Source organism: Cnephaeus nilssonii, assembly GCF_951640355.1.
Source record: "Cnephaeus nilssonii genome assembly, chromosome: 11".
Taxonomy (NCBI): domain Eukaryota; kingdom Metazoa; phylum Chordata; class Mammalia; order Chiroptera; family Vespertilionidae; genus Cnephaeus; species Cnephaeus nilssonii.
The window spans coordinates 45,596,053-45,623,782 of record NC_137082.1 but is presented as its reverse complement, the minus strand read 5'-3'; the positions used below and the strand labels follow the sequence as shown (position 1 = coordinate 45,623,782).

At 39.3% G+C, this 27,730-nt stretch overlaps 1 protein-coding gene and 1 pseudogene across 3 annotated transcripts; both read right to left on the bottom strand.

The window, feature by feature from the left end:
• Positions 1-336: 336 nt before the first annotated feature.
• LOC307107501 (serpin B8-like) lies at positions 337-1,778 on the bottom strand (annotated as a pseudogene). Its single transcript has 3 exons — positions 1,767-1,778; positions 1,540-1,632; positions 337-732 (listed from the first exon to the last, which is right to left on the bottom strand). The product of its transcript is annotated as a serpin B8-like (transcript).
• Positions 1,779-6,734: 4,956 nt separating this feature from the next.
• Positions 6,735-27,027, bottom strand: SERPINB7 (serpin family B member 7; the record flags this gene model as incomplete). Of its 2 annotated transcripts, XM_079783482.1 has the most annotated exons (7): positions 6,735-7,133; positions 10,073-10,222; positions 13,102-13,244; positions 15,404-15,521; positions 21,382-21,498; positions 22,072-22,122; positions 26,845-27,027. In XM_079783482.1, 7 exons carry the CDS (start codon positions 27,010-27,012, stop codon positions 6,735-6,737), a joined length of 1,146 nt encoding a protein of 381 aa, XP_079639608.1. The 2 variants fall into 2 exon arrangements, with proteins under 2 accessions (XP_079639608.1, XP_079639607.1); XM_079783481.1 differs by lacking the exon at positions 22,072-22,122 and having other exon boundaries at positions 26,845-27,012.
• Between the last annotated feature and the right edge of the window lie 703 nt (positions 27,028-27,730).

Below are 27,730 nucleotides of genomic sequence, written 5' to 3'. Positions count from 1 at the left end.
TGAATAATATTGTGGGGTTTTTTTTGTTTTTTTTGGGGGGGGGAAAACACTCTTATGTTAATAACCTTTAAATTGGCAAGTTGATGGTGACTTAAGAAAGAAGTGGTATTGATCATGATTTTTTAATGAGTAAAATTAATGGCATGTTATAATTTGTTTAACCAATGTAAACAAAACCAAGGATGGATATTCTATGTGAGATAGTTGAAAATTAAAAACATTGTTAAGAAGCATGGTTTAACTCTTTCAGTTGCACCTATATTGAGTGTTTTCTACAAGTAAAATTCAGCTAATTTGAAGAATCAGAAGGCTGTTTGAGTACAGTCACTCTATTGCTTAAGGGGTGAAAATTCTGCCATAGAAAAGAATAGTCTTGGTTTCTTTGTGAAGGATAAGGAAGAGGAAAGACGCACAGTCCACCCTGAAGATTTCAGGATTTTCCCCTTTGCTTGTGTGGTTGAAAGGGTTAACTCTGAATCATCCTCAGTAACCTCTAGCATGGCCAAGAGATTATCTTGGAGACTGCCAGCTTTGACCTGCAGTTATGCCAGACAAACTAGCCCTTAGGTGGTCAAAGACATCAGTCATTCCTAGAGCTGCCAATATGGAAGTCAAATCTTCATGGCACCCATCAGGTCTGAGCTGAAGCAGATGCAGAACCACAGCTATGTCTCTCATGTTGGCTGAGCCTATCCAGCTTTTTAGTTTCTCACAGGCGAGTTCCTTGGTAACCTATGGGAGAGAAAGTGACAAGCAACATGTAAATAAATTTTATTTTGAAAATGAAATTTATACTAAAACGTGAAGCATCCTAAGGGTTGGATGAGAGGTTATGAGTAGGCAAGGCTAGTTCTCACTGTCATTTTGGGAAGCAGATTCTATCACAGTGAGTAAAGAAACCAGGCCATGGGCAAGAATTGCAGTCGAAGCATGTAGCCCTCGAATCTGTGCCTTTGAATCTATAATACAAAGCCTGGAATCTAGGCCTGGGCACACCGTCCAAGAGCCACTCAGGAAAACATAGATCATCATAGGAAGTTTCTACTTTTCTTCCTCCTATGATTCCTCTACAAATTGCTTAATTTATATATTATAACTGAACACTTATATAAGTGTCCACCCTTTTCTGGTGGCCACATTAAAAGAAATCTTTGGAACCTGAGATCCTCCAATTCTGACAACATAAATTAAAATTCTAGATTGACCAACTCAACTTAAAATTCTCATTAGTCAGGTATCCAAAGAGAAAGTGTTTATATTGAAGTAAGTAACATAAAACAACCACCAACCAGGAAGACCCAAAGAGGAAGTGCATGGCTGTGCTTTGAAAGTCATAAACTTTTACAAGTGCAAGCAACACATTCTAGTGCATGGGTGTCCTTTATTTAGAGATCCTGCTCACTTTTTAAATGGACATTACCACTGCATTAAGTAGAGTGAGTGTACACGGTTGTTTTTAATGCTTCAGCTTCTGTATGTGTAATCCTCCAGCTCAGAGCCTTCTCTTGTGGCTGTGGCGATGAAGGCTCCGTGGTTTTCCTGTTCCAGGTGGATGTCCTCCCTGGGGAGGAGGATGACCATACTCTGGTGATCCTCCGTATCAGGCATCTCAAGGACCTGAACCCCAGGCTCCTTTATGAAGTCCAATTTCAAGTGTTCTTACAGCCTCATCATCCACAAAGCTTTGCTCTGGGACTGTAAACCTAAACACATGAAACAGCAAAGCTAATGCCTTCTTATTTTTCCGTTTAAGACAGGAAATTTACATTTATATTCATCCTCCAAAATTGCCCACATTGAGTAATCAAAATAAAAACCACTCATCTTTCCACAGAATTATATGTGATCATTATTGTGATGATTTAAAGGTGACGGGAGCCTAAACAAAGAAGCGATTGAAGTACAAAGGATATTCTGTTTTTATTCAACTGTCCTTTCTTGATGCCCACAAGCAGTTAATTCACTTCAAAGAGCTAAGAAATATGCACCATAAGATCTTATCAGGATAACCATTTTTAAAAGTCAAATAGGTTCTTTCAAGAATATAATTTAGAAATCTCTCCAGCTCAAGTAAAATCTGACCAGTCTGCAGCATTGAGTTGCAGATTACAAAATAGTTACAAGTCAAGAATGTAGAACTCAGGTTCTACATAATGAGGCCATTTAAGGAAATTTAGTTATGACTAGAACCCTTTTTTATGTTTATCTCTTTGAAATGCCTATTAATGGGTTAAAGATATCTATATTGACCAGATTTTACTGGGAAATTAAAGATTCTGTTTATTAACTGTTTTCTCTAGCAAGTCTGTTTGTTTTCAGTGTATGTTTACCCCTTTAAGTATCTCTATGAATCCTGCTAAAATCTTTCACTCCATCTTCGTAATATTGTGATCCCCCAACTGGGCTGATCCTTGAACAAAGTTATAGAAGCTACTTAAAAATACATATACCCAAGCTGCAAGTCAGAATCTTCAGGATTGTGGCCCTGGAATCTTAAATTAAAAAAATAAAAGAGCTATAAAATATATAATTTCATTATTTGTTTTATGATCACAATATCTGAATGCAATATTCTTTGGAAAGAGAGTTCTAGATACTTCCAGAGGTGACTGATGTGTTTAGCTAGAGAATTATATTTTTCCTTGAAGTCATTCACTATTCCTTTTACAGGAAAAACATTTATTCACAAGTATAAGCTCTCCTAATTTTTACAGTTGACTATAAAAAATTTTAAATTGACCAATAATTTTAAACATTTGCCGAAACCGATTTGGCTCAGTGGATAGAGCGTCGGCCTGCGGACTGAAAGGTCCCAGGTTCGATTCCGGTCAAGGGCATGTACCTTGGTTGCGGGCACATCCCCAGTAGGGGGTGTGCAGGAGGCAGCTGATCAATGTTTCTCTCTCATCGATGTTTCTAACTCTCTATCCCTCTCTCTTCCTCTCTGTAAAAAATCAATAAAATATATATTTTTTAAAAATAATAATAATTTTAAACATTTGTTGGTAATACATCTGATAGAGTGTATACATTTGATAGCTTAAGGACTTAATTATAATGTACAAACTCATTCTTTCATGTTAAATAGCATGTTTTGTTTTGATTGCAGCCTGCCACCACAGAGCAAGCAGGAGGCTTGGCTCCGCTCCAGGCTACAAAGTTTCAATTGTAGAAGATACATAAATCCCAGCTACCAGGGCCTCTGCTTGGGTTGCCAGGGGGCATGGCCAGACTGCAAACCACCACAGGCTCTTCACCCAGGCCGCCCCACACCCCAAGGGAACTCCCACCCTGATCCGGGATACCCTTCAGGGCAAACCAGCTGGCCCCCACCCATGCACCAGGCCTCTATCCTATCTAATAAAAGAGTAATATGCAGATTGACCATCACTCCAACACACAAGATGGCTGCCCCCATGTGGTTAAAGATCCTGCCATAATGTGGACACAAGATGGCCGGCACAAGATGGCCAGCAGGGGAGGGCAGTTGGGAAGGACCAGGCCTGCAAGGGAGGGCAATTGTGGGCAATCAGGCCAGCAGGGGAGGGCAGTTAGGGGTGACCAGGCTGGCAGAGGAGGGAAGTTGGGGGTGACCAGGCCTGCGGGGAAGGGCAGTTGGGTGGGACCCAGGCCTGTAGGGGAGGGCAGTTAGGGGTGACCAGGCCTGAAGGGAAGGGCAGTTAGGGGCAAACACGCTGGCAGGGGAGCAATTAGGCATCAATCAGGCTGGCAGGGGAGTGGTTAGGGGGTGATCAAGCTGGCAGGCAGAAGCGGTTAGGGGCAATCAGGAAGGCAGGCAGGCGAGCAGTTGGGAGCCAGCAGTCCTGGGTTGTGAGAGGGATGTCCGACTGCCGTTTAGGCCCGATCCTACCAGGAACGGGCCTAAACGGCAGTCGGACATCCCTCAAGGGGTCCCAGATTGGAGAGGGTGCAGGCTGGCCTGAGGGACACCTCTCACCCCCGCCCGGCACGAATTTTGTGCACCGGGCCTCTAGTTTATTTAATAAATGAAGAACATAGGCTGCAGAAGAAAACAAAGTGAGTGTATATCCTATCTGCTTTCTTTATGGCTACGTTGGGTTAGTTTTCTTGTCTTATTCTATTAATAAATGCTATGTTTCTCTTCCTTTGGTAAAATTCTTACACTAATAACTTGGATTCCAGCTAAAACAAAAATGTAAGGGAAAAACCATGAAAATCTCATTGAGGAATGCTTACATATTTTCTTACACATGCACTTACATGCACAATCTTAGAGTGAGGAAGATCTTCTTCAACAATCTGTACACCTTAGGAAGGTTAAAAAATCTTCAGAAAAGGCCTTTTTTATACTGGAGCTCTAAAAGGGAAGATTCTATATGATAAGGTTCCTAAAGGAGCTTCTGAAAAGGAAAACTAGAAGTTGCTGGGTTGGAGTGAGAATATAAATAGAAAAATTGTAATTCTTTCTCCTGACAACTTAACTTATAGAATGTCTTGCCAATATTGAAGGCCCAGCTGCAATGTCTCTGGGCCGAGGGGTGCAGTTCCAGTAAAGCAGCCTAAAGAATTCCTACACAGAGAAGAACAAATTTAAATAATTTGGCTGGCAGGTGGTTGATGTTTTATAGGGACCAGAAATGTTCCCACTTGCTTGAAAAGCTATCACTCTCTTCACATCAACATGGAAGTAAAATCCTCTAAGACATCAGTATATTTCTGTTGCCTGTTGTCATATAACTAGGAATGGAGTGGGGAGCAGGCAAAAATTTGGGGTCAGGTGGGGTTCAAGTTCACAGGAAATAGAAATAAATGTACAGACCGGAACCTGTTTCTCAGGGTCTGTGAGGCACTTGACCCATTGTTTGTTTGTTTTCCCTGCCTTTTGCCCAACTGTTTGGGAAGCCTGTTACCTGGTAAATCACATGGTCACCCTACAATCAAAAACGTTCCTCTGGCTATGGCAGATTATTCTAATTGGATCCACATAATCCAAAAAACATGAAAGACAATTAGTTGAAATGGCCCACCAAGGGTCTTTATAAGAGAGAGCTTTTAAATCAGACACACTTGAGTTGTAACATGAACTTTGCCTTTTGTAATACATGTGAGTAACTAACTTGACTTCTCTGAACCTAGTTAAAAATAGGGATAATAGCAGATACAAGGTTGTTGTGAGTGTTCAATGTAATAATGAAAATAAAGCTTCTAAATAGAAAAATTATTCAATAATGTTTATCTTTCCTCCTCCTTTCTAAGGATTATGGATTTAACTTAAAGAATCACAGACTTGAGAAGAAAACTATCAGGCTCCCAAATTAATTCTACAAGTGGAGAACAGAAGTCCTCCTAAAGACGAGTCTAGGAATATGTCATACTTGAATGGGAATGGAGTAAATCAGAAAAACCAGTTTCTCCCCAAAACACATACCACTGCATACCAGTTAAATTCACTCCCTGCAAACATCTCTGAAAGACATCATAGTCATTTCAGGTGTGGAAGGTTAGTGACCAAATGATTTTGGTCAGGAGATACCCTACATCTTTAAAATTATGTCACATTCACTCATTCATGCCATATTCATGGATTCCACAATATTTGTTGAAAGTCAAGTATCTGCGAGGTCTAGCACAAAGCATCACAGAGCCATGTTATAGGCTACTAGGAAGTTCAACGTGGTCTACTGATTCTCAATTTATTTTTAATCTGTTTTGTAAAGCTACCTATGACCTATTATAAATATTCATGGGTGCTAATCTTTTCCCCTTATGAATTTAAGTCCTCATATTTAAAATTAGCCTATCAGCCTATGTAAGTAGATGTAAAAGTAACTTTCATGTGTAATACATTAGCAACATTTAATGAAATCAGATTGATATTTGTAAAGCATTCTTTCTTTCTTTTTCATTGCTTGCTTGTTCAGCCTAGAAAAAATATATATTGCTGGCAGTCTCACAACTGGTCATAGGAGAACAATCACACCGGTATAGTTATATTGTTTTTCTTTATTCTGATAAATAGAGAAAACACATGTAAACTATACAGCATATGAAATAATACACTGTACATAACAACTGGAAACAGTTAAAAAGGTATTTAATATTTGAAAAAAACTATGTACATATTAAGTGTCTATCAAGGAAAAGCCAAAAGACATTCATTCACTTGAAGTTATTCATGAAATATTTTGGTTGGCCCCCAAACCCAAATTCATATTTTTTTCCGCTTTTAGATTAGAGACTGATTTCACATCACTGTTCAAGTCAATTCTAATGTCTTCTTAGGTCAGCAAGGAAAAGTGATCCTTCACACTTGTTTCTAGCAGGCGGGCTTATTTTCTAGACCATGTACAATAAAACTAGACTGTCGGGGACACCTAGAGAGTTTCAGAAAAGATCTCTAGGATGACTTCTACATTGTCATTACCAGTGGAGCACCTGTCCACAATTCCCAGATGCCATGCCCAGAACTGTGTGCAAGTGGCTATGGAGTAGACCGGTAGAAATGAGTGTGGGTAGAAAGGCAATGAAATTATAAATGGGTGGGGCATATGGAGGTAGAAATGCTAAGAGCAAGGTGGGGATAATCAACCAGGTGTCAGAGAAGGGTCAAGTCACCAAAGTCATCTGCTGACCAACGTTAGAAGAAAGTACACTAAAGGGAGCTCCATATGCTTCCCATTACATTTTATCTATTCACATGTGGTGGTTCTTTGATATTGATGGGACTATCCTATTAGAAACCAATTGGATTGTCAAGGGCAAGAGACTTTGCCACTAAACAAGATGATGTCATTCTTCCTGATGACAAATAAGAATGGGTGATCAGCCTTGAACACGGTAGACTCGGGGAGTAGCTTTTCTACAATGGTGTTTTCTGAGACAGCAGCCGCCTCTGTACCGTCCTCATTAACTTCTATGTATGACTCGTGCATCAGTTTTGACAAAGATAAACGACCTCCTGAAGCTATGCCAGAGAAATCAGCTCTGGTTTCATCAAAGATATCTCTCAGCCCCAGGGCTTGTAAATAATGTTTAATTTCATATTTCTTCTCTATCTTGAACTGAGGAAGAAACACCTTGACGTACCGATGATTCATTTTTCTTGGGCTGGTCCATTTCATTAGATTTTCGAAGGTCAGTTGGTTTTCAATCTGTAGGAATATTCAAAAGGCAATTTAGAACCCCATGGTTAAAAAACAACAACTACAAAGATACATGGCTTTCCATAATTATCCTCTCCCAGACACTGTATTTATGCGTAAGTATGTGAATGGGTCCTGGAGATTTGGGGAATGGGAAATGATTAAAACAAATAGTTCAAGCACTCTTTCATAAATCTCATGCTTAATTTGTTCTGCTATGACAAGGTGTGACTTAATTGTATTCCGGAGACTTTCTGTTCTCTGCCCACATATGAACCTGTATAGCTGAAGTGAAACAATGGGCTGGTAAAGGAACTAGGGAATCAGAGATCATCAGAGGGAGAAAGGAGCTCAGTAATCATTTAAGTCAGTGTTGCCTGACCATTTTCTCGGGATGGATGGCAAAGAAAACGATATTTGCATAGCTTGCAGGAGTAAACCAATGGACCTAAGGCAAGGAGCATAGAGCTCCAGCCTCAAGGACTAGGGGGGCCGGTATCTCCCAGCACAGTCACCCACGCTATCAGGGAGGTTTGGGTCCTAAATAACTCTCCTACTCGACACATGGGAGGACTGAAACTCAAGACAATGTTGGGAGATGTGCCCGAAGTACACAGCTAGGAAACTTAGTTATTTAGCTAGGAGCTCACGTCTCTCTCCAACACCCTCGCTGACCCCAAATGACTCACATATTACATTCACTAATTCCTGAGAACTCGTCATAGGTTATTACAGACTTATAATGCGAACATTTTTCATATACATTGTTTCCAGATCTCATATATGGACATTTGTTCTCAAATTCAGGCTCACTGAGAACATAAACAGATTTTCACAGCTATTCATCCTTACCTGTATTCTTATCAAGAATCCAAATTTATAAGCAAATTTAGTCTTATTTAACTTTTCTACAAATTATCCAGTTTGAAGTTAACCTGTAATAACTTTTTATTCTAGGTTAGTTTTTCTCATTTAGCCCACTGCAAAGCCAGCTTCCTCATTATTATTTAGAAATGTAGGATTATATAGTTATGTAGATTTAGTAGTTATTAATACTAGACACCTAATGATCCACACATTAGGGCAATCTATTACAGAAAAAGATGACTCAGACAATAAATACAAAAACAAATCTATCTTTTGAGTTACCTCCTGCTTGTTTTATCTAGGCTACGTTTTCTATCATTGCAGATTATTTGAAGTTAAAATAATTGTTATGTGCTAAAATCTCATTGGTATAAATATCACCAAATAAATTATTTAATATGAGTACCCATATTTCATGTTGTTTTGCTTTCAATTTAAAAATGCCAACTTCATGAATTTCATTTGTTGTTCATGTCAAACTACATAATATAAATGAAGCATCTGGCACATTGTAGGTACTCAATAAACAGTCCTTTTAATTGTAAGTACAGAGAAGAGACATGAAATCTAAGTTTCTAGGACTGCAGGCTGAACACTGGCCAAATACATGAGGAGAAGAGGATGAAGGGCTGAAAGAGTAGTGTGATCTGAGTTTAGTAATTATGTCTGGCTTACATGGCCACCACCATCTGCCCCTTGCACTGTGCTGGTCTGTTGCTTTATCCTATCTAATAAAGAGGGAATATGCTAGATGGTGGTGCCCACAGCCAATAAGGAGGAAATATGCTAATTGACTTCCCCGCCCTCAAAGATGGTGGCAACCACAGCCAATAAGGAGGGAATATGCTAATTGACTGCCATGCCCTCAAAGATGGCAGCACCCACAGCCACAAGATGGTGGTGCCCAGTCCCCTCAGCCCCGCCAGGGCAGCAGGTATACAGCAAGGCCGGGCCCGCCCCCAGGCGGCCTGGCTGCTCCACACACCTGCCTCCAGAATCCCCTCAGTCCCCCAGCTGCCCAGGGCCAGCCTGAGGTTCAGGCAAGCCTTGGATAGCAGCTGCCCAGCAACCCAGGGCCGGCCCAAGGTACATGCAAGCCTCAGATGGCAGCTTCCCACTGCCCAGGGCCACCCAAGGCTCAGGTAACCAGGACCGGCTGAGGTTTGCGCTGCCAGCAGTGGCAGCAGCAGAGGTGTGATGTGGCGTTGCCTTCCCCTGATCGTTGGGTTGCCTCCTGCCCCTGAGGGCTCTCAGACTGTGTGAGGGGGCAGGCGGGGCTGAGGGACCCCCCCTCCAGTGCATGAATTTTCTATATATAGATATAGATTAGATATAGATATAGATATAGATATAGATATAGATATAGATATAGATATAGATATAGATATAGATAGATAGATATTGATTTCAGAGAGAAAGGGAGAGGGAGAAAGAGATAAAAACATCCATGATGAGAGAGAATCATTGATCAGCTGCCTTCTGCATGCCCCTTACTGGGGATCGAGCCAGAAACCCAGGCATGTACCCTGATCGGGAGTTGAACCATGACCTCCTAGTTCATAGGGCAATGCTCAACTACTTAGCCACACCGGCTGGTCTGGTCTTTTGCTTTTGCTATATCACTCACAAGGAATTTCCTAATCTGTGCTTTTCCTAGAGACACAGCAACACAAAGTCAGGTGATACATTTTAATTCTCAAAGGGCTAGGACTTCAATACGCCATCATATCATTCCTGCCTGAAAGTGCTTATTCTATCAAAATTTCAATATACATGCAAGACAGTTTTCATGGCCAAGGGCAAAGAACACTGAAACTCATGCACTATTTCTTCCATAGCTGAGATCTGAGAGGATTCCAATTTTACAACTGTTTAAATAAAATTATGCTAAGCTGAGTTAAGGCATCCATAACAATGCTTGGCACATAGTATGTACTCATTAAATATTTGGCAAATAAATGAATAAGTGGATAAGTCTCTAGCATTCCAACAACCTGAAACCTTAAAACTGATAAATGAACACACAAGTACCAGTATCCTAAAAGTCATCCCCAGCAGTGGGAGTGGGAGTGGTAACTTACTTCGGAGAGGTTTTCACTCTGAGGCAGCATGATGTACATGCTTATGCCACCCTGATATCTGAGTTCAAGAACTTGCATACGCGGGTCCTGAATGACAGACAGATTGAACATCCGTTCTTGATACATCATGGCAACTGCTTTCCCAGGACACTGGAAGTCAAGTCACAAAAACATTTTAATGAGCCCACCTGTTTCACTTATTGACCAGGTATAAAAGAAAAAATGTTTCTGTTTTTGTTCAGTTGATCCTGTAGGTTTTTCCTCACATGTTACCATTGGTGCACATCTTAGTGGTGAAAGCATAGACTTTAACTGCCTGAGTTTAAAACTCCCCAGCTGTGTGACCTTGGGCAAGTTACTCCACCTATCTGCGCCTCCATTTCCTCCTCTAAATAATGAGGATAATGATAGTCTGTACTGCAAAGGATTATTGTAAGTGTTATGACAGTTAGTATATCTAGCACTTGGAACATGGCCTTGCACTTAGTGTTTTATCTGAAATGTCTGTATAATCCTATGTAATAAAACCCTAATATGCAAATTGACTAAGTAGCAGAACGACTGGTCACTATGATGTGCACTGACCACCAGGGTGCAGATGCTCAATGCAGGAGCTGCCCCTTGGTGGTCAGTGTGCTCCCACAGAGGGAGCACCACTCAGCCAGAAGCCAGGCTCACGGCTGGCAAGTGCAGCAGCAGTGGCAGGAGCCTCTCCCACCTCTGCTGCAGGTGGGTGGTAAGGAGCGAGGGGTCCTGGACTGTGAGAGGGCACAGGCCGGGCTGAGGGACCACCCCCCAACCCGTGCATGAATTTCGTGCACTGGGCCTCTCGTAAGTAATAAACAATTATTAAATAGCATTATAATTAAAAATGATGGCTATAGATTTTTTTCTCTCATCAGAAAAAAATACAACCTAATACTATCAAAATTACACAATTTAAGAGTGAGGTTTTGTAAAAAAATTATTTAACTTTTGTAAAATACATCACTCAGATTAACACAGTAGGTCTAACCTTGAGGACTATAATTTGCAGATTTGGAAACACTATAGAGGTGTCATAAACCACCCTTTTCCTAAATGATATTGTGATTCTGCAAAGCTGTCATCTTGCCTGTCATATCTCGCTTTAGTACAGAAAATTCTATAGGAGGAGGATAGGTAATGATTTGTGCTGAAACCAAAGTTCCTTCTCCCTCTGGAAAGGATATCCATTTTGACTGAAAGTTTAAACCTCATAAAGAACACACCTGAAGCAGTAAAGTGGAAAAGGCACCTGCCTAGTGAGACAGATCAGCCGAACTGAGCCTGGCGCAAATGGGGGCTGATGTCACAGCCATAATAGCATATTTCTGTGCCAGGGAAAGGATCATACAGCTGAGTTATGCTGGAGAAAGGATCACACAGCTGAGTTATGCTGGAGAAAGACTGAAACAAGACTTTTTAGCAAAGAGGTCACTTCACCAAAACTAATGTCAGTGATATAGATTCCACAGTCTGTTAGATGCTCTATATCATAACTATATTATAAGGGACATGCAATCTGCAGGATGATTATTTTAAAGTTATTACATGTTAACACTTATTTAAGTAAAAACTTCTTTAGGAGAAAAAACCCACAAGCAGTGCAGGGGACAGGCACACAGCGTCTTCATTGAAGGAAATGAATCAATACAGTCTATGTGGGAGGTGCTGAAGGAAAGTGGGGAACAAAAGCTCACACCAAACTCTGTGAACAATGCCAGCGGTTCCTAAAATTCTAGTACTGCCTAATATTCTTCCTATTCAATTATGCAGATAATGTCTGTAGAGACAGCTGCATTCTTATTAGGATTTATTACATTGATATTTTTTCACATACAAATTTCAAAATATTTCTGTGCCCCTCTCTTTGTTCCCATGGAGACACTTGCATTGTAAACTTGCTCCCCAAGGTTGTATTAGGACCCTGTAGTCAGGGACACAAGGCAGGGCTGCCATGCAAAAGGCAGTCACCGAGACAAGCCAGAGGGTCAGCCCAGCACCTTTCTATTCTGTTCTTATGTCTTCTCCTTCCTCTCAAATATCTCCCAAATGCCTTCCTCCTGCCCTACCTGTGGTTCCAGTCTGCCTAGGTGGCCTTTCGTTCCCCACCTCCTCAATCATCCAGTGACCTCTTATTTCTACCAGCATTCAGCTCTCCTGTGTCTTAAACTTCTGATGTGGGGAAATGTACAAAGAACATTTCAATTGCATTTTCCACTTGAAAAATAAAACTAAGTTTAAAAGTCAAATCTGAATTTCTCTACCTCAGCTTAAAAAACTGGGTGATTGAAAGAGAAATTAGAGGTGCTTTATGGAATCACTGTATTTTGCTTGTGAAGGGGGTCTGCAATGTTTAACTTGTTAAGACAAGGCAGCATCTATGAGTCGAGGTGAGGACCCCGATGTGGTATTTCTGACTCCAAGGCCTTTGATGTTTCTACTATACTAAGGTTATTATGTATAAACTGGTTTAAGTTCTTTTAAGAATACATATTTTAGATGGTTGTTTTAAATCAAAGAGAATTAAATCAAGGAACAGATATAACCAATATTTGGAAATGCATAACTTTATTAAACACAATTTTATGTTTTATAAAATGAAACACATATTTGCCTTGACTCAGGGAAAATCATTGATATTAAATGACTCTGTGCACCCTGCAGTTAAGAATCATGAAAAATAAACCTAGACTTTAGTCATATTTTCTTCTTACAGGCCCCCTACTGGAATGCCTTCAAATAAATTCATATGTTATTCCTTTTCTCAATTTCAAATATATTTTAAGAAATATCAATTTATAGGGCACCTCCAGTTGTATTTTATAACCTGCATTAGCAGGAAAATAGAAAGTTTATCTTATAAGCACTTGACTGTATAATATTGTTAACGCAGTAGAAAATGAGTGAAGAACTGCTGAACCCAGCCTTTGTCTATGTAAACATCACAATTGCTGTTAAGAAACACTATCAGCAAAATACTTGCTAAGTTAAACAGATCTCCATACCTTGGGAGATTTGAATCGGCAGTGCCTAGTGTCACTCTTGGGGAAGGCCGACTCCCACTTGCCTTTGAAGTACACAGCGTTCACCAGCACCATGACCACCGACGAACTGATGCTACCTTCACTAATGATGTTCTTGATCTTGCCTTTGGAGAAATAAATTGAGGAAGAAAAATGTCAAATTTTTAATGTAAGTTTTTTTAAAAAAATTAAGATGAGATAAGCATATTTTCTTATCACATAGTTATTATAATAATCTATGAACAATTACTCATTCAAGCATTTTTTTAAATGCTGTATATGCAGTATTTAATTTAATCCTCACAAAATCCCTGTAAAGTGGGACTGTAATTATCAAAGAGACTTGGGCAGAGAGAGGGTAAGTAATTTGTACAGAGTCACGCAACAAGAAATACTGACAAGAGGATTCTGACCCAAGAAGACAATTCCCAGATCCCCTCCCTATTCACAGGCACCAAAATGCCTTTATTGAATTGACCAGGCCATAGCAATCCAAGTATAATTTTTACCCATTCCAGCGAAAGAACGAATTCCTTCCTTCATTCCACATTAACGAGATTTTTGCATTTAACTCTGGATATTTGAATCACACCAGTGAAAGACAGTCCATGTCATCATTGGGCTCACACTCCAGTACAGAGAAGGCAACAACCAACAGAACAAAGGCGCCTGGTGCCATAGCCACATGCTCAGTTTGCTGGGTCACAGGCTAGAGGCACTCATCTCTGGCTCGGTGGCCTGCTGAGGTGAGGGCAAGGTGTGGACTGGGAGAACTTCCACAAAGCCAGGACTGTTTATTCAGACCTGGAAGCCTGGGAGAGCAGTGTGTCAGGAGCAACCCTAACTCATTCTGATGCTATAGGAAGAGTAAAGCTGAAGAAGTTGGAGGCAAGGGCCAGATAATGAAGAGCCTTCAATGTCTGCTAAGAATTTTGGATTATCCTGAAGGCAGTGGAGAATTCTTGTTCACTATTCATTGGGAAGACAAGCAAGGGCATGGTTTTGATGAATCAGATTTGTCTTTCAAAAGGATGGCTCTGGCAGTGTGTGGAGGATGGGGAGCAATAAAATCTATGTGGGTTTGCTATAACATTGGCAGTATTTGAAGTGTTCCCCCAAATGACATTGAGTTCATATGCTTATCAAAATGAGAATAATTATATATGTATTTTTTGCATGGAAAAGGAAGGAAAAGAAATAAATAAATGGTCAAAATTGAAAAGAGTATTAGTAATCTCATACCTTTAAGTACTAAACAGTAAATAGAAGCTCACTCAGTTATTAAAAAAGTAATTGTGTAGTTTCTCTTGATGTATGACTAGTATATTTGAAACATGTGGTGGCTAATGGTCAAAGTCACCCTCTACTGATGTAATGATATATTATGACAAAAAGAATATTGGGACACTGTATTCTTGTTTGCAGGACTAATTGTATGCTGTTAGATGTTTGCCTTTAACAGTACAAATCACATGTCTCATATTTCTAACAGAGCCAGCCTCATCAAATACATGTATATTGTTCAAAGTATAAAACAAAGCCAAGCATTAGGTAAAGAAATGGCTGACTTTGGAGTCAGTCGATTAACAAAACAACAAGGAATAGATATCCTTATTTGCTTTGTACAGAACATTAGCTGTGATTCTGTGTTAAGTTGTGAAAGAGACTTACTTATAAAGAGATGTGCTTTTTCTTGAAGATACTACCTAAAGCCACATATACTATTTTGATAAATAAAAATAACGTTTAAATTGAAGATAAAGAATTAATCCCTTAGAAAAAGCAATGATATTAAATATATTTCTTAGACAGTAGGATGTCATAATTTTAATAAGACCCTTCAGCCCAAGAAGGAACAGTAAGATGCTGGGTTGATCATTAGAATGAAATATGTTGTGGTCATTAAAAATGTCCTATAAACTGCTCTTAATCTTGTTCACTAGCCAGGCAGAAGATATTGAGGATCACTGAGTAAATTACCTTAGCTTATAACTAATTTTTGAAATGGCCATAATAAAATCTATTGGTCTCACAAGATTATCCCAATCAAATAAGATCATGCAATAGCCAAGACTTCTTAAAAGCATAAAGCATTCAAATTATTAAGATTGCTCAACACCACATTACAGACAAATACTAAAGCAATTTTAAATAACAATCATTGCTTTGGATCAGGAAAAGCAGTGCCTTCTGTGTACAAAAGACTCCTAATTGTAATGTTGACAGTTCTCAACATTCACATATAACTGACCAATCCTGTGGAAAAATTGAGCATTGCACTCACCATGTGTCTCATTTGTAACCCAGTTGTTAATTTTATATCTGGCATCTTCTACAGCATTTGTAAAGTCAACTCGTTCCACTTTGGCATTGTATAATTTTTCAGCACACCTAATATATTGCTATAAATACAAATAATATACAGTTCTGTAAGTAATATGCAGTTCTTATATTTCCAAATCACCACCAACTAAGCATATAAGAAATACATTCCTGAATTTGTCTCTTTATTTTTACTACTCTACTCAAGGATTTGTTCCTGCCTCAAAGATAAGGAAATGCAGCTAGAAATATAAAAATATAGCTAGAAAGTATAGAAATATAGAAATATAGTTCTCCAGCTTGGAGAACTCATGCCGACTGATTAACTTATATTTATCTGAAATGGATTGAGGGGACTAACAGAGATTATGGCTAATGCCCACCTCCTTGCCTTTACCGCTGCTTTCTCACCATAAATACTTCAAGAGCCTCCAAACTTCTCTCCCTTGCTGATAACACCCCCATCCTACTGAAAACATGTCAAGGCTACTTCCTGCACTTAAGATAAAGCCTAAATCTCTGGATCTGGCCTGCAAGGCTCAGCTGATCTGCATCCACTTCTCTATTTCTAGCCACTGTCCCCTTCACACTCTGCTCCCTAGTCAGACTCAACTACAGGAAGCTCTCAGAAGTGCCATGTGTCCTGTCTCTCTAAAGGCCTTTGAACAGCATTCATTCTGCCTGGAATGTCCCCTAGTTCCCGTGGTCATGTCTTACTCATTTTCTAGTTTCAAGCATAAATGCCCTTCCTTGATAACAGTCTTCCCTGGACCCTCCTGTGTCCTCCAATAGTCCCTGTTATCACACTGCATCTTACTTCCATCTGAGATTTCCCGAGCCCCTCACAAGAGAGTAAATTCGGTAAAGTTAGGACAATATATGCCTTAGTTATTATTGTATTCTCAGTCCCTGGCACATTGTCTTGCACATAATAGGTGCTCAAGAAATATTTGTTGTTTTTAGTAAATATAAATCAAAGCAATCTAATTTATTAACATACCAGCAATATAACAAATACACATATGTACATTTTCAGGGAAATCTATATATATAAAAAGCCAGCGATTAGAACACCAGAACAACCAGAACTGCTGGAACGACCTGTCACTATGACGCCCACTGTGGCCGGCAAACCAGCCCAATTGGGGGCGGGACCAGCCAGCCAACCTCCCGGCCCCCCCACTGGCCCCACCCACACTCACCCCCCCATCGGGGGTGGGGCCGACCAACTGCCCACAGCCCCTCACCCACCCCCCACCAGCCCAGTCCCCGATCGGCCCCGATCAGGGCAGGCAGGACGGATCCCACCCATGCATGAATTCATGCACCAGGCCTCTAGTATTTTCATAATTAGGGAAAATAAGATTCATTATTACAAGTCATATGTATTGTCAAGACATATCCTGATAAATTTTATAGGATTTTCAACCCTAATAATGAGGATTTGTTATTTATCCACTATTTGTCTGCAGGATAATATTACCTCTATAAAGAAGGCTTTATGTGTAATTTCTATAAATAATGCTCTTTCCATCTTCTGATTAATCCATCCATCCATCCATTTTGACACTGGCTACACAGAGTAGTTTTAAGAACCAATCCCTGGCCAGAGAACTTGATGACTGCACGGCATCAACACTTCTGGGAAATTCTAGAAGAACTTTGGGCCACCAAAATTGTGTGTGTGTGTGTGTGTGTGTGTGTGTGTGTGTGTGTGTGTGATACATATAAATTTTGTGTAGTCCAGCTAATATGTCTTGCCAATCTCCTTCAAGCCCTGCTGCTTATGTCCCTAAAAGGATACATGAAACACAAATGACAAAGAATAAAACTATTGAGGATTGACTGTCTATTCATATGTTTATTGGCCATTTAATTATGTTCTTTTGTAAAATGTCAGTTCAAGAATTTCTACTGGGCTGTTAGTGTTTTTCTTTTTGTTTTGTAGGAGTTTTTGGTTTTGAATGTTGTTGTTGTTTTTATTCTTATATGTATTGCAAATACATTCTGTCACTGTGGCTTGCCGTTTTATTCTCTATATGATGTCCTTTAATGAAAATAAATTCTTAATTCTAATGCCATCTATCCTGTCTGCTTTATCCTATATGATTAGTGCTTTATATATCTCAAAACAAAGATTAAAAAAAGTATTTTTTTATCCAAGGTCTTAAGAATAATGTATATTTATCTTCTAAATACTTTGATTTTTCACCATTTACATTTATATCTATGATCCACCTGGAATTGATTTTTTTTGTATATGGATAGGTGTTAAGATACATTTTTTGCTATGGCATTTATTACAATGACATGTATTACAAACATCATCCCTTCAAATTGCTCTGCAGAGTCACACTTATCATAAATCCATTGTCTCTATGCATCTGTTCCAGGATTCTCTACTGTGTTCCACTGGTCTATTGTCTGTCTTTCCAGAAAATATTAATTATTGTAGCTTTTAAGCCTTAATTTCCAGTAATGTAAATCCTCCAGGTGTTTTGGTGTTTGTTTTTTTCCTTTCTTCACAGTTAACTATTTTCTTAATTCTTTGCATTTCCATGTAAATTTTAAAAACAGCTCATAAATTTATCCAAAATTAATTGTTTTGAATCTATAAATAGACATCTTTATAATATTGAGTGTTCTATGCATAAACAAAATGTATCCTTTGTTTCTAAATCCTTCTTTCTCTTAGTAACTTTTTTATTTGTGCCATCTTTCATTAGATTTATTTTCAGGTATTTGATATAGATGTTATTTTTTATTTTTAAATTATAAATAAAAGAAAAATGCAACTTAATTTATATGCTAAACTTGCTAAATTCACTATTAAATCTAATAACTGATTTCTAAAATCTTTTAGATTTTCTACCTACACTGTTGTTATCTGTGAACAATGATGATTTTATTTCCTCCTTCCCAATCCAAATCAATTTTACTTCTTTTTCTTCCTGTCTGTTACTTCTAGTTCAATGTTTGTATTGGTTATGACTCCAGTAAAATGTTTATGACTCCAGAAAACATTCTCATCTTGTTCTTGGTGTTAAGGCAAAAATATTTGGTATTTTACCAAAAACATTTTATGTAGAAAATTTCTTTTCTAGTTTGTGAGAATTTTATTTTCTGCATCTATTGAATTCATGTCAAGTTCTTTCTCCTTTAATCGCCCAATGTAGTGAATTACATTTATTGATTTTTAAATGTTAACTCAACATTGAATCCTATAGTTATATTTCTGCATCCTCTCTATATCTTGTATGATTCTTTGCACTTGGTCAGAGCTCAGGAAATGGTTGTTGCATATTGAATGAAGATGGTACATTAATGACACTTTAGTTTAGCTGCCACAAAAACACTATGCACAATTTTCATTTTCAATGCATATTGTAAATTTAAAAATACAAACTCAGCCATGAAAGTTGAGAGCCATAGAGACTATTAAGTATAATTCCTTCATTATATCAACCAGGAAACTGAGGTTTAGACATATCAACTGATTATTGAAGGACACAAAGCAATAAAGTGACAGAGTTAGGACTCAGGTAAACCTGACCCTTAACCTGGCACTCTTCATTCTACCTTTAAATGCCTTTTAAAAAATGAATATGGGATTCAGTCATTTGGGAGGCCCCTTGTTACATATAGTACTGTAGAATTTCAGATTGGGAAAGAGTGTTCCTCTGATACTTCTTGTCTTCTTATAGACTACTAGAGGCTTGGTGCATGAAAATTCATGCACTGGAGCAGGGGTCCCTCAACCCAGCCTGCCCCTTCTCACAGTTCGGGAGCCCTCAGGGGCAGGAGGCGACCCAGCTATCAGGGGAAGGCAATGCCCCATCACACCTCTGCTGCTGCCACTGCCAGCAGAGCAAGCCTCAGCCGGCCCTGGTTACCTGAGCCTCGGGTAGCCATGGGCTACTGGGCAGCCGCCATCTGAGGCTTGTCTGCACCTCAGGCCAGCCCTGGGCAGCTGGGGGGCTGAAGGGACTGGGGGACTCCGGAGGCAGGCATGCACCTGCCGCCCCGGGGGGGCTGAGGGGACTGGGCACCGCCATCTTGTGGCTGTGGGTGCCACCATCTCTGAGGGCGTGGCAGTCAATTAGCATATTCCCTCCTTATTGGCTGTGGGTGCTGCCATCTTTGTGACAGTGTGCGGGTAAATTAGCATATTCCCCCTTTATTAGATAGGATGGTTCTCTCTTCGTCCCATCAGGGACTGTCTTCTTCAATCAGTGGCCTGGGTGATACTCTTCTCTGTGGTCTGTGTTGATGCAGTCACCTGGTTGAATTGTTGAATTAAAGATTTTTTATTGTTTGTGTTCCTGTGAGTGAAGGGGGAGCTGAGGTTTCCTCATCCTGTGACCAATAAAAGAGTTTTCTCTCTTTTTTTAAATTGAAGAATAAATAGCTTTCATCATTCAAATTCCATTATGGTATCATGATGCTTAGACTGTTACTCTTGCTTTTGAAAATATCTGATGGTCATCAAGTTGTGGTGGGAAGAGCCCTTGTTGCAGTAAAACCACCTGGGTGAATTCTACATGCTAACCTTCAGTTTCCTATACATTTAATGAAGATCAAGTGCATAGCTTTTGATTTGTAAGAATCAACTGCTCTATAAACGTCACTGTGTCATCATCTTCATGTTGCCAAATCATGAGCAGACTTTCAATGTCTCAATTTTTCCAAGTTCTTGATCAGCTCTCACCTTTATTGTGCTTCTAGGTGCCTTGCCCTATATACACACTGAGGGCCAGAAAAGGGAACATGGGAGCCTACTATAAATAGTAGCATGATAGACATGTCAACTTGCAATTGAAGAGAGTTGACAGTCCTTCAGGGACACAGCAGTTTGCGTGGGAATAGAGACAAAAAATGTGGGGCTAAACATACAGGGTGGCCCCTGGAACACTTGTCTAGGATTCTTTGGATAAGATTGAAAAACAGCGTGGCCTAATGCTTTATAATTGGCAGGCTGGCAAAGGATTTGGGAGTGGTGCTGGAAAGGGGCAAAGAATGTGAGTGGGTGACAGACAGAGAACATAATAATGGTTGGGTGGAACACAGAGGGCTGGGAAGATGCAAGTAGGAATTAGTCCAGAGTTGTCACAGAGGTGCAGTTTTATAGTTATCTCAGAACTAGAAAATTAAAAGGGAGAACAAACATTCCCAGAGAAACACGGCCACTGTGTCTGCTTGAATAGCACTAACCAGCTTCCGGGTATCACAGGTTCTAGAGTATGGGTTGGGCATAGCAATATGTAAAGTGCATTCTTATCTCATTGGTATCTGGATGAGAAGATACTAGGATGAATAAATTGATAATACAAACAACAAATAGTAATACTAAAATTCAGTCTGCTGACCTCAAGAAAACCTACCCCCCACCTCTGTGTCAAATCTTAACTGCTCCTCTGCCAATGGCTGCTCTCATCTCTACTACCAGCAACTCTTTTTTATAAATGATTTTACTGGAAAGATAAATAAGTCAGTCCTTCAAGGAGAAATGAAAGGCATGCCTGAGACAAAAAGGAGGTTAATTCAACACTGGAGATGCAAAACTACGCCTGTAAACGCAAAGCCCAGAGAAAAAAATGACGGACGTTTCCCCTGCTGTCCAGGGACAACTCTAAGTGGGCTGTCTGCTTTCCCACCCCAATGACAGGTCCACATCACATCCAAGGGACATGTTCTCTTTGGTTTGGAGCCTGTCCATCTAGTGACCCTGAATACATGGATCACTCGGGTGAAGTAAAGTTGTACTTTGAAAGTAGGTGATGATATTTTGAATACAACCTGGGAACATAATTAGTAGTGACAGGAAAGAAAACACCTTTGTATGGCTGAGTAGAAAGATGCAAGCCTTTATTCAGATGCTGGATTGAATAAGGCTCAGGTCCAGAATGAAAATAACCTTCTAAGACAGGAGGCTGAACTTACCTCATGAAAGTCAAACATTTTTTCTGCAAAAAGACCACTGGCAATGCTGAGTTCATATTCCTTGTGGAATGTGTTTATATCGGAGAGAATTCTTTTCAGTTGAAATTGGAGTCCTGGCTGTTATTAAAAATATTCATGAAAATGTATTATTGGACTGAAAAGATATGCATACTCTATGTAGGATATGAAACATGTATATTGGATAATAAAATAATTGAAAAATAATGGCACTTTAAAAGCATCAAATAATGCCACATAAATCTACAATTTCTTACCCTTTCTCACAGTAGTGTCTGTGATCAAAGTTAATTAAAGAATATACTAAAGTAAATGATTAACCTTAGAATAAAATTATTAACTGAAGATAATGAATTTGCCTACTATGTGCACTTAATAATTCATTTTACCAATGTAAGTTGGCTGTGAATATCAAAGATAAAAATAAAACATTTAGTTCCACACTACCTTGCCCAAATCTGGCCAATACACAAGTAAAATATTGGTAAATTAATAATCAACAAAGATATTATCAAAAAATCATATTTGAAATATTTGCAATATGGAAATCTGAGTGAAACATGTTCCTTTGCTTAAAAGGACAGGACGCATAATTAAATGTGTCAGTGAGACAGGAATTTTTCTAAATTTAGACTTACAGTCTGTTTTCCTAAAAGAAAACATTGTCTTTACCTGAGTATTAGAAGAATTTCCATGTCCTGACATGGTATTGGTGTGAAGTACCTGCAAACAGGGACAAAGAAAACAGTTAACAGGTCAGGCTGAACAAGGGACAGGGGAAATAAAATAAGGTGAGACTTCATTGGTAGTGTGTGTGTGTGTGTGTGTGTGTGTGTGTGTGTGTGTGAGAGAGAGAGAGAGAGAGAGAGAGAGAGAGAGAGAGAGAGAGAAGGAGAGAGAACATAGGGCAGGAAGGAAATGTGCAGCTACCCTATTGACTTGGTTAAAACAGGTGGTTCATTGGAAAAAGTATAAATTGAGAGAGTTAAATCAATGGCTACCAATGAAATATGTTGAATTATTGTAGTTTACTCATTCTGAGGGAGTAATTTAATAAGTACTCACTGATTAAACTTGGACAAGGATAAAAGGGGTCAAATAAAAAGCTTTGTTTAATCAAGTGGGAGGTAAGATTAAGGCTAGTCACATGGGGGGGGAAGCATAATACAGAGAAGTCATTATTGACTATCTAGAAATTCCTAAGTATGAAGCTAAACTGGGACTTGGGAGATATAATTTTTGTTCCTGCGATTATTTGAAATAAAACAGTTTTAAGTTTTTCCTCTTCCAGTGTGGTTCTCACAACCCCATTATTCTAATAATTGTTCTATTCCCAAGTCTTTATTTTCTAGGCTTTAGCTGAATTCCCCAGACTCTTACATCTATGGGATCTGAAATGCAAACTCCTCTACGAGGAAGTGATAAAGGGTACTACCCACCTGACGATCACTTGTGCAAGTGACGGGTAAACTGAATGTGTGCTGCCTGGGCTTGGATGGACAACACAGAGAGGCAACCATGGACTCCTTTAACTTACATTCCGCCAACCAATTGCTTGAAAGGTCTAAATAGCTGCCAGACAATGATGGATTTGTTCCATAGTCTGTTTGTGACTCCTGAAATCTTATTGGTTGGATGTTTTTGTAGAAATATGTAGTTTTTCTTTAAGGGATCCTATATGCTATATTTGAACCATATCCCTAGTGGACAGTGGGAGTAAACAGAAGGGGAATTTAATTAAACAAGTCAATCTTGCGATCAGTGCCTCTGTGGGGGCTCTTGACCTCAAGGCTTCAGACCCCTAATTCATAGCAACATCGTATTGGCTAGGGCAGTGGTCGGCAAACCGTGGCTCTCAAGCCACATGCGGCTCTTTGGCCCCTTGAGTGTTCTAACGCCACTTCTTCAAAATAGACTCGCCCAGGCCAAAAACCGACTTCTGCGCATGGGCCACGAAGTTTCAATCGCACTGTACGTGTGCGCCTGCACATGGTATTTTGTGGAAGAGCCACACTCAAGGGGCCAAAGAGCCGCATGTGGCTCGCGAGCCGCGGTTTGCCAACCACTGGGCTAGGGGAAATGGAACAGCTTGGAAAGAGCTATGAAAACTTAACAAGGCCATGACTGTCACTATTAGTCTTAATAGGTCACAGAGAATTGGAACCTACCTCATTGCTAAATCCTCTTAATCTTGAATAATAGTATGAGATGGAATGAGAGATAAGGTAAAATCCACAAGGCAGATTTATATAAATTAGTAGTCAACTTATACTTCACAAGTGAGGCCTTTGCAGTCTGAGTGTCATTTTTCCCTCTAATTCTATGATGTTATGGAGCATGAAGAACATCAGCCCCCTTTCTCACTTTGCTTTGGCCAAACACGAAGATTTTCAATGCCTTAAAGAATGCTATGGAAGGGGAGGAGGTGTGGTAAGAGATCAACCAAAGGACTTGTATTCATGCATATAAGCATCACCAATGGTCACAGACAGTAGGTGGGTGAGGGCATGTGCTGAGGGGCAGGAGCAGCTGGGGAGAGGTCAATGGGGGGAAAAGGAGACATATGTAATCTTTTCAACAATAAAGAATTTAAATTTTAAAAAAAAATATTATAGTTGTCTCTTCCCAAGTGGTAGAGTTGTGAAGGTCCTTAAACAATTCTGCTTCACAACTTTTGGGTCAATTTCACTGTGATTATGACTCCTCCATTGGTGAACATGGAGCTGGTAACTTGTCTAAGAGAAGAAGGTTCAATGAAGACCTTCCATTTCCATGGAATCATTTAATTTTTTTGTTACAAGGAGAGGAAGTAAAAGCATGAGTCTTTATAACTTCGACTATGTCATTATCATTTTTTTCATTCTGTAATGTAACATTTATATTAGAAACTGGATGAGTTTACCTGTCAGTGTCCCTGAAATGAAAACAAAAATGTTGCAAAGAGAAGCTATCACCATCAATCACCTCAGTATAGGATGGAGAGGGAGAGAAGCCTGGCCAGTGTGTCCCCCGAGCTTGAACTTAGCTGGTCCCTTATGTGTCTTTCCTCCCTAAGAGGTGGGCCGGGGGTGGGAGGATCAAACAGCTTAGGGAGAAATATTTAAGCAAAAGAAGGGGAGAAAGCATTGGAAGTCATAGTTATTAATGTGTAATCTTGAGGAAAATATAAATGCCTTTGTGGAAAAACCTTTTGAATGATGTCTGTCCCTCAGCTTTAACATTGTACTCACTCCCTCATGAAAAAGGACCTAGTAATTAATGTGAAGCCCAGCAAGGAGAAATAAAAGCTCTTCCTTTTTGGCCAAAATTCCTCCCAAAGTCAGACTAACTGTTTTAAATGTTCTGTAGTTTTCTTTTAAGAAAAAAGAAAGAAAGAAAGAAAGAAAGAAAGAAAGAAAGAAAGAAAGAAAGAAAGAAAGAAAGAAAGAAAGAAATAGCATCGTAAAGTGTCAGGACTCAATGATCCCAATGTCTTTTCTGAGCTAACTTTGTGGAACCCAGACAATATAAAAAGTATATGAATCTCCAGAAATCATTCTTCTTTACTTTTGAGAAAAACTTTAATAGCATCAATATTTAATATCATTCTTTGATTATTTCTAATTTTACTCCATTTTGAGACTAATTTGGTTGTTTTTTCTGACATTTATAATTTGCTTTCAGTAAACTAAGCTGATACGATATTAAGGTGGTACATATCTGTTTCCATATTTTTCAGAATTCTAAGAAATTACAGATCCAATAATAAAACTACCATAGCTAAAGACAAATAATAATACTAATAATATTTAAATGTGTTCAATATTAAGTAAAATTTCAATGGGCATATTTACCATAATTTGAAATGCTAGGAATCCTATGTTTTCAAATACCTTAGTGTCCTTATGTAAGAAAGTCAGAATTTATTTTTTTTAAATAACTGGTAACACATATATTTAAATGATGGCAAAAAGGGAAATTATGGACCTATACAATGTAAAAAATTTCAGGATATTAGGATTGAGGTTAAAAAGAAAAAAGATACTATGAGTCACCTGTATGCCAATGGCTTCTACCTGTATTTTCATGCCAAATTACAAAACTATTATATTTTCCCACAAAAGTGGTAGACTAAAGAATATATTATAGTAATTATTTTTATAATGTTTTGGGTAAAACACAATTGTGTTTTAGAAAATTTAAATTTGTATAACTTTTAAATGATATTGTAATATAAGAACATGATTTAGGATAAAAAATCATGACATACTGTATTTCAATGGAAATGTTTTGTGAGAGATGAGAGGGGCAAGAAGCTCCAAAAAAAAGGGAAATAGATTTTTTATATTAAAACAAGAAAATGCAGTTATATTATAGCTAAATAAAAGAATATGAAACTGAACACATGACCTTGTAAATCAATATACTTTTTCTGGTTCTTTCACTCAAATGGCAAGCAGCTTCCAGGCTACCTTAACTCCACAAAACCTCACTCAGACCAATTCTAGGCTTTAATACTATTACCTGGTAAAAGGACCAAGCTTTGCAGAGACTAGCTGGCCTTTCTTTGAGCCAAGAAAATTAAAGAAGGTTTATAAAATATCACTGTCAGTAAGGGGCAAAGATATTTTAGAATCATCTGGAAAAACTTATTTAAAAAGAAAAGTTTAAAGGGATTTGTACTGGCCCAACTGCGACCATTTGAACAACAAAAGAAAAAAGACTTTGGTCCATGGTAGTACTCAGAGGAGACATATAGATGGATGCCATAAAGGGAGGAATTGGTGAATGAAAGGAGTGACAATGGCCTCCACATGTAGCCTGGTGTCTCTCCCGCTACTAAATTTCATTGACAAAGTGTGGGAAACCATGACCATGTCACTTCCCTGTGCAGCCTGGCTCAGGGCAGCATACGAGAGTGAGTTAATAAGCACTTTCTAAAGGTGGTAGTGACAATGTGATGACCATTCGGGGAGGCTGCTATTACCCTATTGCCCTATTATGTTTTTTGTGCCCAGGTCACTTGCGTTTCAACTGGGACTTCATTGCTCTCTCCTTGGAGCTTTTCTTTCTCACCGGTATCTACTCAAGCAGTGGTTCCCGAACTTTTGCGAGCACGTAGGGAGCTTGTTTACCACAGACAGCTGGGATCCATCCCCATGGCTTCTGCTTCAGTGGCATTTGCACTTCTAACAAGTCCTCTAGGTGACACCACTGGTCTGGGAAACACTTTGAGAACATGTTCTAAGAAAAACGACAACAACACTGCAGTTCTGGAAACATTCTTGCTGTCTCCCAGCTGAAAAACAAGGGCTGCGAGCTGTGTGCATTCCTCCCACCTGGAGAGGGGCACATTGATATGTCCTCACTGAGCAGGGACCATTGCAATCAAATATCCTCGGGGCGGGGTGGGGGAAGAACAAGTTGCCCTAAAGATTGATTGCAGAAACCACAACTGAGACTGACCTTATCCATCTGAGCAGCACCGTCACCTCGTGCACCCAAGCGGACCACGGCCAGGGCAGTGAAGATGCTCAGAGAGGAAAAGAAGACATTTCCATTTCCTTGGTTGTTATCCATCTCTCGGAATAGATTGAAGCAAAATTCTGCATTTACTGCAGCAAGAGAGGCCATTGTGAAATGGAGTGTCGCCTGGAGAAGAATAAGGAAACAAAATGAGTTCCAAGTGTATTTTTTTTGTGAATATAACGGGTGTATATTCTTTTAATTTTAAAAAGCTTCATTTCTTCAGCCTTGGATGTAACCATCTAATAACTTAGAACCACCACCACAACAAAAAAGTTCCTTTGGTGCAGTATTCTTGTTGCCAACACTCTAAAACTATCTCTTCTGGCAACCATATTATGATACACTCTTTTTTTTCACATTTTTTTGAATATATTTTATTGATTTTTTACAGAGAGGAAGAGAGAGGGATAGAGAGTTAGAGCGAAACATCAATCAGCTGCCTCCTGCACATCCCCCACTGGGGATGTGCCCACAACCAAGGTACATGCCCTTGACCGGAATCGAACCTCTGACGCTCTATCCACTGAGCCAAACCGGTTTCGGCTTTTTTCACATTTATATTCTCTAGTGCAATGCCTCTGTGTTTCTGCCCATAGTCTCATATTCTTATCTAGGACAAATTCCTATTTCTCCTTGATGGCATTTCTATCCAGTGGCCTCTGATATTTTCGTTTTTATTGAATTTATTGAGGTGACACTGGTTAACAATATTATACAGGTTTCAGGTGCACGATTTTACAACACATCATCTGCACACTGTATTGTGTGCTCACCACCCCAAGTCAAGTTTCCATCTATCACCATTTATCCCCCTATAGCCTCC